We start from the raw sequence: 15,000 nt of genomic DNA, 5'->3' as shown, positions 1-15,000 counted from the left end.
GTACAGCGGAAGTGAATTCAGTCTTCTGTCGATTGATTCCGGAAAAGTTTTTTTTTTTTTATAATTCATATTCATAGTTCATATTTCTCATTGCTGTTCAGTTTTGGATTATCATACCTTCGGAATTTTTTCACAGTTCTGTTCTCCATGAATTACTGTATGATATCTGGCTAAATCGGTCTATTCTATAAATGTTATTTTTCATAATTATGTTCCCCATGAATTATTCTTTATTCTAAGTTAAATCAATGCATTCTAACATTTTTATTAATCATGTTCTTTATACATTACTATTAGATTTTGAAGTAAATCATTCCATTCTCAAAAAAATTTATTTTAAATAATCATATTCTTCATTAAAAAATTATTGAATTAATAATTTCAAAAATATTTTCAGTCTCAAATAGTTCCCTTCAGAATTTGTCTTTTTCTCCGTGATCAGATTTCATATAAAGTAATAAAGGATATCAATTTAATTTCATATCAGTTCATTCTGAAATTTTTTTTTTCACAGTCAAATTCTTCATCAATTGCTGTACGATTCTGTTCGATGTCGAAAACATTTTCAACCTGATGATGTTCTCGCCAGAATTTGTATTTTTCCCGTTGTCCCATTTTTTATATAAGGACTTAAAAGTATATTAATCCAGATTCCTATCAGCCAATTCAGAAAATTTTATTCAACATTAAATTCTTCATTAATAAATTGTTGCTTTTTTGGATTAATTTCAAAAACATTTTCAACCCCTTATAGGTCCCATCAGGATTTTTATCTCTCTCACTAATCCTCCTCTAGGTCCCATCAGGATTTGTATTTCTCTCAGTAATCCTATGTTATATATAAAACATATTTATAATGATATTCTTCAATAATATATAATTATTTATAATTGGACTTTGGATTAATCTCGAAAACATATCCCCTTTAGAAAAGTTTAGAATACGATTTCTCTCCGTGAACCTATTTCATATATAAGATCCTAAAGGATATCAATTACAAAATCCCCCAACTACAGGATATCATTAAGATAACAAACTGGAAAGATGAAATTATGGTCTAATGAATCGCCTTGAATAACATATTATCTCTGAGGCAGAAAAAACTCCCGGAACTTCCAGCCTCTGTATTAGGGTCCCCTTAGGACAAACTAATTGGTACTAATTGGAACTGGAGAGATATTAGCGTTCTGTTGAGAGAGAGAGAGAGAGAGAGAGAGAGAGAGAGAGAGAGAGAGAGAGAGAGAGAGAGAGAGAGAGAGAGGGTGGGGGGAATTGATTGGTGTGGATAAATGAATGGACTGACGGACAGACAATGAACAATAAAACGAAGATGCTCTGATATCTTGAAATACGAGAGAGAGAGAGAGAGAGAGAGAGAGAGAGAGAGAGAGAGAGAGAGAGAGAGAGAGAGAGAGAGAGAGAGAGAGAGAGAGAAGGATTTTAATTAATTTTCCGATGCAAAATAAAAAATTAAAAACTTCTTAATTTATGAAGTAAAGAATAAGTAAAAAAAAAGGAAAGAGAGAGAGAGAGAGAGAGAGAGAGAGAGAGAGAGAGAGAGAGAGAGAGAGAGAGATGAAACACGTACTACATACAAAGTCAGCACACTACTGTACAAACTGAAAGCAGCAAAATCAAAGAAACAAAAAAAAAAAAGAAAAAATGATTCGTGTGACAAGAGTGTGGTCCAGTTTATCAAAACAGAATTAGAGGCAGCAGAAAATGTCATTTTGCTGGCAATCTATCATTATCTCGGAGTATTATATTGCATTATGCTCCTGGAGCGTAATAAATCAGACGCCGGAATGCATACGCGCTGTTATTTTCTATTTTATTAATGTGTCTGTCTTATACTTAGCGGGCTGGAGCCCACACGGCTCATATGATACATTGCCTTGAGGGGCTGTATATATATATGATTTTTTTATTTAGTGGAATTCATGATCCTCGATTAATTAAGCGAGGACACTGTAGCGCAGGATACCTGTATGTTCATGTATGTGTACATACATATACACTCATATATATATACATATATACGTATATGTATATATATATTTACTGTCTGCCTGTCCGTCTCTCTCTCTCTCTCTCTCTCTCTCTCTCTCTCTCTCTCTCTCTCTCTCTCTCTCTCTCTCTCTCTCTCTATATATATATATATATATATATATATATATATATATATATATATATATATATATATATAATATATATATATATATATACATATTATATACACAGACACAGACAGTAAAGAATGAAAACATACAGACAGACAAGCAGTAAAGGATCAAAACATACAGACAAAGACTGATAATAAAGAACGAAAATGGAAACATGCATACAGAAAGACAGACAATAAAGGACGGAAACGTACGGGAAAATTGACAGACAGCAAAGGACGAAAACATACGAACACACAAACAGACAGACAGACAGACAGACAGGCAAGAGCCAAAACGTCTTGTCGTCTTCTCCTTCTTCTTCTTTCTTCTTCTTCTTCTTCCCAACTTCGCTGGAGGAGGAGGAGGAGGAGGAGGAGGAGGAGGAGGAGGAGGTAATGAACACAACTCCATTTGCAGCGGATGAGGACGACTGTGAAGGCCGAGGGGGTAGAGACGGAGGGAGATTGGACGAATGACAGAATCAGGACGGAGAGCAGAAAGGCGAAAGAGAGAAAATGACAGAAAGGGAAGACAGGCAAAGGGAACCTCGTGGAAAGGGGGTGATGGTGATGATGATGAAGGAGGTTAATCCCCTTCTCTGCATCGTTAGGCGCAGGAAAAGGTGATTAGTAGTAGGCAGTAGTGGCAGTAGCTTCTACTGCAGGAGCGGCAGTAGCTGCAATAGCAAAAGCAAATAGTAGCGGTGCGGACTTAGTAGTCAAATGGGAGAGATTTTGAGGGAATTAGGAGCAGTGATTCTGAAGCTTTTGTGGATGAAGTGTCAGAGAAGTTGAATCAGGTACTATTATCAGTAAAACTGATAAAAAAAGCTAAAATACGTTTAAAATAGCAGTAATACTACGGATTTTATCAGTAAAAATGAATAAAACTACTAAAAAATGCGCCTAAGAAACTTCCGCGCAATCGAGTTTTCTGTGCATCGTATAATCAAGGCCACCGAAAACAGATCTATCTCTCGGTGGTGGCCTGTTCTATAGCGTTGCCAGACGCACGCTTATGGCTAAATTTAACCTTATATAAAATAAAAACTACTGAGTCTTGAGGGATGCAATTTGGTACGTTTGATGATTGGAGGGTTAAATGATCAACATACCAGCTTGCAGCCCTCTAGCCTCAGTAGTTTTTAAGATCTGAGAGCGGACAGAAAAAGTGCGGACGGACAGACAAAGCCGGCACAATAGTTTTCATTTACAGAAAACTAAAAAATGAAAATGCACTTAAGACAGAAGTAATTATACTCATATTATCAGTAAAAAGTGAATAAACAAAATGAATTTAAGATAGAAGTAATACTAAACAAAAAATCTGAAATACACTCATAACAGCATTAATACTATTGATAAAATCAAACACGGATAATTAGCAATACAAAAACAACTCCCACGCACACGGACAATTATCAATACACACGGACAATTAAAATTTGAAATACACAACATCACACAACAATCATTCTCGATGCCATTAGCCACCTTCCCGCTCGTAAAAATCCCCCGGGGGCTCGTAGCAGGGGGCAGAGGGAGGAGGAGGAGGAGAACAACAACGAGCACCTAAAAATATAATGTATCGTGACAATCCATTCTCGCTCCGGCGCTGAAGAGGAGAACCATTTGTTATCAACTTTAAGCCTGCGAGAGTGGGTGATGGAGGCAGGGGAGGGGGGGAGACTGCCTGGCTGGAGGAGGGGTAGGGAGGGGATGGGGAGGAGAGCCTGGCTGTTGGGATGGATCAGTGGATGTATCTAGTGGGGGAGGATTAGTAGATTGGGGGATCCACTATGGGGGTGGGGGGTATGGGGTGCTCAGAGGCACTCTACGACCGATAACACATCACGAAACGTATATCACGGACAGAGAGAGAGAGAGAGAGAGAGAGAGAGAGAGAGAGAGAGAGAGAGAGAGAGAGAGAGAGGAGAGAGCAGACGTTGGATTGTACATCACAGATTGTGAAGGCAGAAACTGCCTTCGCTAAAGCATTTCGTGAGAAACGGGGGGATTTGGGGGTGGGGGTGCTAGTATGTATTACTTGCTTATGTTGACCTGGATTGTCATAATGTGTAGTTTAGGTTTTGGCAAGATCAGCCTTGTCCGAGTTAAGAATTTTGACTCTTGAATAATAATAATAATAATAATAATAATAATAATAATAATAATAATAATAATAATAATAATAATAATAATAATAATGAAATACATTATGAAGTTTTTTGAAGTAAAATCTATTAATTTAACAATACATATTTCGTTAGCTTTCAATGTAGCAAGAGGCCTTAGAAGCTAAAGAATTCTTTATTGTTATTTAAAATATATAATACATTACCCAAGAAGGGTCATTTTGCAATCCAATAATAATAATAATAATAATAATAATAATAATAATAATAATAATAATAATAATAATAATAATAGGTAAATTTGAATTTATAATAATAATAATGTGCAGCCCTATAAAATTTAGGACCAAGCAAGGCAGCCCTATAAAATGTAAGATTTTTTATTCCGTTCCACGGCTAAACAGATAAATAATAATAATAATAATAATAATAATAATAATAATAATAATAATAATAATAATAATAATAATAATAATAATAATAAATAGGTAAAAAGTAATTTTCAGGCACCTTAATAATTTACATGTAAGATATTAACAAACTGGTTCAGAATAAGCTTAATCAAACAGGAGTTCTAATCTATACTACAATGAACTCAAGAGTAACTATAATTGTAAACAGTGATCTATTTTTAATATAGAATGACGTCAGTAACTCTCTTCGTTTTCTGAATTTCCTGACTCTTACAGTCTTTCTCTCTTTCTTTCTTCCATATTTAACTTTTCTTAGTTGGAATAAAATCTTCGAGCAGTGAAAATAAAAGCATCTGAAACTGCTAGAGCAGATTTTTTTTCATCCGCGTGTTATGCAAATCAGTGCAGTCAGAATTAATAGGGGTCCACACCAGGGCTATCATCCACCATGGGGGAGGACCCATGCTGGAATAAGGCAAGGTTAATCTGAACTTTGTCATTAAAAATTTATGTGTCAGACTGACTTTCTAATATTATGAAGAAATAAACACGGACTCAGTTCTACACATCGATCACGTTGTCACTTTATGTAAATAAAGTAGTCCTTTCCAATGGTGAATCAATAAGGCATTAAACACGTTATCAGATCATTCTTGCACATGCATTGTATAATAAATTATATAAATAGCGCCAAACATTTAATGATTAATAAACTGTCATTCTTGCAAAAGCGCTTTGTCAAGCAATCTAAAATAATAAAAAATGCAGCCAATAATCAAACATATTGAAATACTTGACCTAGAGAAAAAAAGAGCTGATTAAACAATAAAAAAATGCAGCCTACAATCAAACATATTGGAATATCTGACCCAGAAAAAAAACTACTGATTAACATATAATCTGACATAAACATCACCAAATTACCAACGGCTAATGTCAAAACGTGCTTACGCTCCCACATGCATTAATTACCTCGCCAAGATAACGCAAATACGAGGGTCAACTACGCACTATCTACGTGGTCTCTATTCCAAATCGCTCTACGGATCATTATCCCCCGGCAAACAATTAAGCTTCCACGTGGGATGACGCCTCTCCAAAAACAACGCGAAATATTTGTTCCCGATATTGATGGTTCAGATTGCCAGTCCGACTCCAAATTTAGCCATGATTTGTCCGGACGTTGGACCCACGCGTTTTGGGATATCTGGGTCACGCAAGCGATCTCTTATTTCTGTTATTGAAATCTTACTACTACTACTACTACTACTACTACTACTAATAATAATAATAATAATAATAATAATAATAATAATAATAATAATAATAATATTGTGACTCTTCGTCCTTCAGTACGTTTGATCCTGAACTTCAAAACGAAACTTTAATGATTTTCATGAATTTGCAGTTTCATGTTCCATGAATTCGAGAATTGCAAAAGAACGCACTTTGGCACTGATTCACGAGAGAGAGAGAGAGAGAGAGAGAGAGAGAGAGAGAGAGAGAGAGAGAGAGAGAGAGAGAGAGAAGAGTCCCCACGACGCATACGATCGTTTTTAAAAAGATTTGCAGAGTCGCGAGATCGAAGTCTCTATAAAATATGGTCTTGCGAAAAGACTCTTGCCCAGGATGCGGGTCCGAAAGCATAGTAATTTACGGCCCACATATCGCTGGGGAGGGGGGCGGGAGAGGGGGAGGGAGGCACAGCAACCTTTAAAACCGTTAGTCTGCGAGATTGATAATCAGGCTCTGATAATATTAGTCATGACGAATGGCGCAGAGTCGAACTCCGCAATGTTTTGCTTTGACCTGATAGGAAGAAAGAAAGGAAGGGAGAGAGAGAGAGAGAGAGAGAGAGAGAGAGAGAGAGAGAGAGAGAGAGAGAGAGAGAGACAACAACAACAACAAGGTAAGAAATAGGAAATAGTAAGAGAAAAATACAGAACCGGAGAAATAGGAGAGAGAGAGAGAGAATACGTAGGAGTACTGCAGCAGAATCTCTCTCTCTCTCTCTCTCTCTCTCTCTCTCTCTCTCTCTCTCTCTCTCTCTCTCTCCTGAGACGAATAGTTATGACTCCAGTGCGTGTCCTGACCTCGTACCGGTTGTCGAAATAATTGCTGGTGTGCTGGAAGTGTTGGTGTCTCCGGTATGCGTAACCGTGTGTAGGACACACAGTCCAAAGAGAGAGAGAGAGAGAGAGAGAGAGAGAGAGAGAGAGAGGAAAGTTCTCTTTTTCTGTTCTCATAGCTGCGTGACTGACTGACACGTTCTGTGCTTTGACTTCACATCACAAATAGGAGGATAACTTTGCGTGTCGATTGATTTCAAATTAAATGAAAGTTTGCATGAAGCAATGTGGACTTTCTGATATGTTTATTGACGACGATTTTTGTTTAATATGACGCTTTTTTTCACAATCAAAATAGTAAAATTACTTCCCCTCAAATGTAAAATAACGGCAACAACGAAAGAACGAAGTTATTCAGAATTATTTGTTTGTCCCAAGGCAACGCCAACGAAGAATGTCAATATATAAAACTGTGCCTTGTGCAACTTCCAATTAAAAATGACACACATCAGAGTATGAATCTGTAACACGAGGAGTTATTTGCCCGCAACATCGGCCCGTGACACGCCATGTTGTGCTTTCGTTTAGTTGTTTGTGTTTCGTGGTGGGAGAAATAACTCGTCATTTTTTATGCTGTCCTTTGAGTTGGGGAGTCAAGGGGTTTCCACATTAATAAGCAATTTTGACGTAGGGGAAGTATGCCCTCTGAGAGAGAGAGAGAGAGAGAGAGAGAGAGAGAGAGAGAGAGAGAGAGAGAGAGAGAGAGAGAGACGCTGCTTTTTTATTATTAATTGAAAAGAATTCCATTGTATCAATGCAAGCTTTATAATCAACCATGCAACGTTTGTTACGTATAAAGCATAATTCACCTGAGAGATTTTTTTTAAACGCAAATCATAACACATCTTAAATCAAAATCAAAGACACCTAGGATATAAAAACACTGTCAGAAGTAACCGTGATTTTAGACTGAAATCAAAACTGGAGATACATGGAGTAATGGGACTGTCAAAAGTAACTGTTATTTTAGATTACACCGTCATTTGAAGGCGGAGGAATTGGGAAAACTAACACCATGTAATTTCTCAAAATCATAATAATAAGTAAAGATTGTCCCAAGTCGGTATTGGTAGCCCTAAATTACAGTCGTTTTGTTATGCACCGTTTTGTAAATACCATAAGAAGCGACAAATGACTTTGGTCAAATTCCTTCGTCATACGTGCGTGACATGGTAGGTACGTGACCCGGTCTGTTGAAGGGTTGCAGTTGCCCAGATGGGGTGAAAAAGAGGGTTGTTTATAAATGAGAGACGGGTTGTAGATTTCATCAAACTTGCTGTTAGTGGATCTGTGCATTCTACAGGAAAATATTATAATTTCAATCCATGTTAAATTATTCTGGAGAGTAGGCATCAATTACCAATTCTCCAAATGGCCTCATTTGCAATTCTGCCTCTTATTTCGAAGCCCCATTCCTACTCACCGCGTAATAGCTTCCCTAATTCCGCCTCCTTACGGCACTGGTTTTATTCTACACTTCCAGATCAGCTTCAGCTCCTGTATTTTCTACTTTTCATTTCTTAAGAGCTTAATATTCAAAATACAATATTTAAATTAGTTATTTCATTTAAAACATCAGATATTTATAAAGTTTTCAACTAAGATCAACGTAAACAGAATAAGTCCTCCGATTTCCATACCAAAATTCCCACAGCCCTGAATAACATAACGCAAAAGAATGAATACAATGCCAGAGACTCGAGTAAAAAACGTGAAACACAAAAAAAAACCAAACGCAAAACAAAAGTGAAAAATGAAAAGAAAGAGAGGGAAAAAAGAGAGAAAGATTTAAATCCATTCTTTCATGTTCCTCTGCTTTTTTTCGCTCGCTCCGTCATTCATCCTCCTCGTTTCGCTTTATTTATTCATCTGCCGTCGCTGACGGAAGCGGCGACAATAGCCTCCTGCTGCTTCAGCGTGGGGGCGCCCGAGAGGGAGTGGGGCGGAGTGGGAAGAGTGGGAGTAGTGGTAGGGGCCGGGTATGAAGAGTGTGGGAGTGGGGACGGAGTGGGAGTGGGGACGGAGTGGGAAGAGTGGGAGTAGTGGTAGGGACCGGGTATGGGAGTGTGGGAGTGGGAAGAGTGGGAGGTAGGGTAGGGACCGGGCATGAAGTGTGGAGTGGGAAGAGTGGGGAGGGGTAGGGTGGGAAGAGTGGGAGTGGGGACGGAGTGGGTAGGGACCGGGTATGAAATGAAGAGTGGAAGTGGGGACGGAGTGGGAAGAGTGGGAGTAGTAGTAGGGACCGGGTATGAGGAGTGTGGGAGTGGGAAGAGTGGGAGTAGGGGTAAGGACCGGATATGAAGAGTGGGAGTGGGGACGGAGTGGGAAGAGTGGGAGTAGGGGTAGGGACCGGGTATGAAGAGTGAGAGTGGAAACGGAGTGGGAAGAGTAGGAGTTGGGGTAGGGACCGGGTATGAAGAGTGGGAGTGGGGACGGAGTTGGAAAAGTGGGAGTAGGGGTAGGGACCGGGTATGAAGAGTGGGAGTGGGGACGGGGTGGGAAAACCGGGAGTGGGGACTGAGTGGGAAAAGTGGGAGTGGATTCGAGTGGGAAAAATGGGAGTGAGGTCGAGTGAGAAATGTGGAGTGGAATCGAGTGGGAAAAGTTGGAGTGGGGTCGGGTGAGAAAAGTGGGGGTGGAATCGAGTGGGAAAAGTGGGAGTGGGGTCGGGTGAGAAAAGTAGGAATGAGAACCGAGTGGGGAGAGTGGGAGTGGGAGTGTGACCGAGTGGGAAAGTGGGAGTGAAATCGAGTGGGAAAAGTGGGAATGAGAACCGAATGGGAACAGTGGGAGTGGAATCGAGTGGGAAAAGTGGGAATGAGAACCGAATGGAACAATGGGAGTGGGAGTGGAGGCCGAGTGGGGAGAGTGGATAGGTTCACCGAGAGGAGACTCTGAGAGTGGAACCCGTATGTAAAATGACAGCATATCTCTAGTGGGAAACATGGATGTGGAAACAGAGTGGGAAAATGGTAATGGGTGCCGAGTGGGAGTAGAAACAGCGTGGTAGAAGAAGAAGAGAAACACGAACCAAAGAATAACAAGAGAAAGAGGGAAACTGCGAGAGAAGAAGGACGTGTGCCAAAACGCTGACAAAGAAATCCCAGGGTTTAATAAAAGATGAATATGCCAACACAGGACGTAGCTAGGCACGAAGCAGAAGGCGCCTGAATAGGTATGCTGAAATAGCAGGAAGGACAGTAATGGCGCTAGTCAATAAGTGAAGAGAGAGAGAGAGAGAGAGAGAGAGAGAGAGAGAGAGAGAGAGAGAGAGAGAGAGAGAGAGAGGAGGGCTGAAAATGAGACTGAAAGATTTATAAACTTGATCAAGAGACAAGTGGTGTTTCCAAGGATTGAAAAGTGCCTGAGTCAAAAGCGGACGAGAGTGTTTGCTGAGTAAACAAAGCTTAGAGAGAGAAGGCGAGGTTTTGTTAGCCCGAGAGAGAGAGAGAGAGAGAGAGAGAGAGAGAGAGAGAGAGAGAGAGAGAGAGAGAGAGAGAGAAACGTACCAGCATCCCATGGTTCTTTCGCATTATCAATAAGACAAACAAAACTGGTAGAATGCGAGACTCAGCAAAGTTGCCAACATTCAGACTTGATTACCACTGAATACATTTGTCCCGAATTTTTCTCGGAAGTTTGAATAACAAAGCCTCTTTTCGAACAAAGGTTTTGGTTGGTACTCCGGAGACATCAGCGTGGATGGCGTATTTGTAGGACGTTCCCCAAGATTTATGGTTCACTAAAACTTTAGGATCTTGGAACATTAGTGTTACTGAAATATGAGTTTTCAGCGTAGCAAATTTACCATCTTTGGAAAATGGCAATTTATATATAGATAACTGAAATTTAAAAATATATTGAAATAGAATAAAAATCAAAACGAACTCAAAGAACGAAAATGCCTCAAATTTTACATGTTAGATATACATTTATACGTGTTAGATATACATACAAGTGCTAAATGTGGATAATTGGCCGGACAGAGGAACTATCACTTGTATTAGAAGATGTATAGTTATCAGTCGAGGGCCTCTGCAAATATAAAGTCCATTAAAAAAAAGGTTATGTTAAAGACTAGCGAAACTGTTTACAAAGTTTACATGTGGAGTTGTAAAAATCTGTTTATCAGAAGCGATACAGCATTGACTATCAAAGCACCAAATAGGTGAAAATGTCTATAAAAACGTAAACAAGAAGTGGGCTATACATTGCCAATTTATCCGCTTTCAATAAATCTAACTTAATGTCTAAACAGGTGAGAATCAGCATCTGTCTTTCTCTCTTTCTTTAAACCTTCTGAAAACCCTTACGGACATTCAACATCCAATAAACCCGAGAGGGCTCCAAGGGGAAATCAGCCTGCAGAAAGATACAAATTACTGGAGATGGTGATAAAGTAATAAATGTGAGGGAATAGAAAATAAAACCGATGCGACTGAAATTCGGGAGACGTCAGCGGAGGGCAGGCAACAATGTGATCCTCGCTTACATATTTGGAGATCAGAATTCTCTTCAGTCATAAAAGATTCTATTCACTGTTCGACCATCGACAACACTACATCCTTCCCGCTGACAAAAAGTTAAACACGAACCCCATTTAACGAAACAACAATAAACGAAAAAAATCAAACGGAGACGTAATCACGAAAAGAAAAGGCGCACGCGCACGTAAACACACCACCGCCAGCGAGAAAAGCAGCGAAAACCACAACAAAAAGAGGCTGAAATGAAAATAGTCAACCCAAATTCTGTTTACTCTTCGACAGGTGCCAAATCGATTGTATTCTCTTGGGAGTCTCAGGAGAGAGAGAGAGAGAGAGAGAGAGAGAGAGAGAGAGAGAGAGAGAGAGAGAGTCGGAATAAATGGGATGGGGTGGGGTAGGAGAAAGGGGGGGGTATTGAAAGGGTGGGCTGACATCGACAAAACACCTCCGTTATTTAATTATCTGTTTTTTTTTGAATTGAAAGGGATTGCTGGGAATTGACCTGGTTTTATGGAGAGGAAAAATTATTATATATACAGTATATATATATATATATATATATATATATATATATATATATATATATATATATATATATATATATATATATATATATATATATATATATATATATATATATATATATAAATATATATATATATATATATATATATATATATATATATATATATATATATGTATAAAGTACGTGACAATGAATGATATAAGTAAGCACTGAAAGATTATACAGTCGAATTAAAATGGAAAAAAGTTTACTCAACGAATGGAACATTAATTGAAAGTGTCACAACCTGAGCTAATTCAATTATAAAACTGTCTGAAATTCTAGTCCATTTCGCGTCAGGATTCTTTCTTTGTTTTATTTCTTGTTATATGTTACCAAGTACACATGAAGATAAAATTCCCACTTTATAAAACATAGTGATTCATTAACTTCGACTCGTTACACGTTTAGCTCTTATCCAGAATCACATCCTTTAAGCCAGTCCCTATGTGAAACTAGAAATGACACGGTAGTTTTCTAGAACTACTGGGAGTCACTACATATTTTTTTCTGAGTGTAACAGCAATAGTATACAATATTGTAGAGATTTATTTTGAGATGTATGTACCAATAAGTAAATGGGGATTTATTTCCCCACTGTACACTTTATTAACCCCACATTTAGTCTCGCTGTTGACCGGACCTGAACCAGCCTCCCTGACCACTAACCCTTCCTATATGAATAATGTCTGAGCTCCCAGAGGGCACGTAACGTCCCAGGGATCGGGACTTGTCGTCTCGACCCTCTCTCTCTCACTTTATCTTTCAACCAACCCCCTGAAATGCTTCAAAATAGTTTCAGTAACATCTCCCACACCCCTCCCCCTCACTTTTCTCAAGAACTCCCTCTCCTCACCTACCCGCCCCCCTACGTATTCCGAGTCGAACGAGAGATTCAACTTCATCTTCATTCTTTGTATCAACACAAAGTTATCTACTGGAGGCTTTTGTTTCTCCTCTATTTGTCATCCGACGTCGGCCCCTATTGATCTTTAGGAGTTTTTGGCGGAGCTGCCAATCGTTTCCAGTATTCTCTCTCTCTCTCTCTCTCTCTCTCTCTCTCTCTCTCTCTCTCTCTCTCTCTCTCTCTCTCTCTCTCTCTCTCACTTGAATGGCCGGCTTTCCTTTTCATTCTGTTTGCGTAACTCGCTTTTTCTCTACATTGTTGTTAAAAAACAGCTCTAAACAAACACGAAAGATAATAGAAAGTTCACACAATATAGACGCTACAAACGTCAGTGTTACTTAAAGCCTACGCAATTCAAATTCAAAGAGACTTATTCATATAAGCAAAGTGACGCTTATGCTTGGATATACGCCTAAACGAAGACAGTCTTAAACACAAATGTGCGGTTAACCATTCATATCTAAAAGCGCGGGTCTTTTACGCGCGTTAATCCCCGCGGTTATCGGAGCAAAGGCTCCGCCCTCTGAGCGGCCATAATCCCCCAAACCGCATCTCGAACGCCTCATCACCTCATCCAGCATCCCTGGACACCTCATCTCCAAGAGAGAGAGAGAGAGAGAGAGAGAGAGAGAGAGAGAGAGAGAGAGAAGAGAGAAGAAGTGTATCGAACAGGGAAGTATTGACAAAGGAATCAATAACGCCATCAACAGCGAACCTCAATACATAAACGAAGACCCTCCTGACGAAGGCGGGGAAGAAGAAGAAGAAGAAGAAGGGGAGGGGCAGGAGGCAGAAGGACTCACCCTCAGCAGAAGCAGACAACGCAACAGTTCGTCTTCAACGAGAATGAATGCGACATGAGGGGACGCTTTCGGATGTGAGCCAATCAAATAATTGAAACGCGGAGGCGCTCAGTCCCGTCCAGGGACCAACGGGATACGACTCTGCCAGACTTGTAGTCGTCGGCGAATGTCTCAGAATGGGTGTAGCTCTCTCTCTCTCTCTCTCTCTCTCTCTCTCTCTCTCTCTCTCTCTCTCTCTCTCTCGTCCTTAAAAGATTTAAAGAGAATTTTTTCCCCTTCCTCCCATGCATTATCATCTTTCAAAATTTCACGAATTTCTGCAATCGTCCTAACTCCTTGGAACGACTCAAAAGGCATATTATTATTATTATTATTATTATTATTATTATTATTATTATTATTATTATTATTATTATTATTATTCAGGGTGAACACATTAGTGGATAACAGGCCATAAAGGATATCAACTTGAGAGGCAAACTCTCACAAAATCGAGAGCTCTGTATTAAAATCAATACAGAGAGAAGCAGAATAACACAAAAAACAAAAGACAAACAAAGACAAACAAACAAAATACGATACCACCCATAAAAAAACAACGACAAAAAAAAACAAAGCATAAACCGTACAGACAGTGGTGCAGAGTACTTCAACCAAGACAGTGAATATGGCGTCGAGCAAACCTCAGTCCCGGCCATAATCTGCCGACCGAAATTGGCTCTGTGGAGCCAATTGCTTCCTCTGTCGAGATTGTCTAATGCACGATAGATGTGGCTTTGGTCCCGGGAGGGAAGGGGCTCATGACTAGTTGTTTCAGAGGACGATTCTCTCGTTAAATCTTTGTCTTCCACTGAGGGGAGTATGTCGTTAAATCCCTGTCTCCCTTTGAAAGAGGTACTATACATAATTAGAAATGAATAAAATTGAATGAAGAAAAATGTATACGTATTCCAAGTACTGATATGTATACATATATAAACAATCATTATATTCTGATACACTCACACAGACAATACATACTTGTCGGGTGGGGTATTTCTTTCCAAAGTTCGACTGCTTATTAATGTATATGTATTCCAGGTGTTGATACGTATACATACATAAACACTCAATATACTATGATACACGAACCCACAATACATATTGGCTGGGTGGTTAACGTGGCCTCGATCTGATACACCGGATGCGGGTTCGAATCCTCCTACGAACTCGGTCAGAATTTCTTCAATTGGTTCTTCATTTGCATATTAGTCTTTGTAGTAACAAGCGTGTCTGAAAAGTGTGACGAAATCAAGAAGTGACGAGTATATTGTGGATATTACAGTTACAAGTGTAGGTGGTAAAAAAAGTGACAGTAAAATTCATCTCTCTCTCTCTCTCTCTCTCTCTCTCTCTCT

The 15,000-nt window shown here is 39.2% G+C and overlaps 2 protein-coding genes across 2 annotated transcripts in view; one reads left to right on the top strand and one right to left on the bottom strand.

Moving 5' to 3' along the window:
• Positions 1-15,000, top strand: part of LOC136840050 (glutamate-gated chloride channel-like) — a 250,279-nt gene that overhangs the window by 106,376 nt on the left and 128,903 nt on the right.
• The window catches only part of LOC136839942 (uncharacterized), a 24,665-nt gene continuing 18,371 nt past the window's right edge, over positions 8,707-15,000 (bottom strand). The window contains exon 2 of the mRNA XM_067106216.1: positions 8,707-9,358. Within this exon, the coding sequence (XP_066962317.1) occupies positions 8,707-9,358 (652 nt within the window). The remainder of the gene's footprint in view (positions 9,359-15,000) is intronic.

This window comes from Macrobrachium rosenbergii, chromosome 7, assembly GCF_040412425.1.
Source record: "Macrobrachium rosenbergii isolate ZJJX-2024 chromosome 7, ASM4041242v1, whole genome shotgun sequence".
NCBI lineage: Eukaryota > Metazoa > Arthropoda > Malacostraca > Decapoda > Palaemonidae > Macrobrachium > Macrobrachium rosenbergii.
The sequence above is the reverse complement of the archived record's forward strand: the minus strand, read 5'-3'. Positions and strand labels throughout refer to the sequence as shown.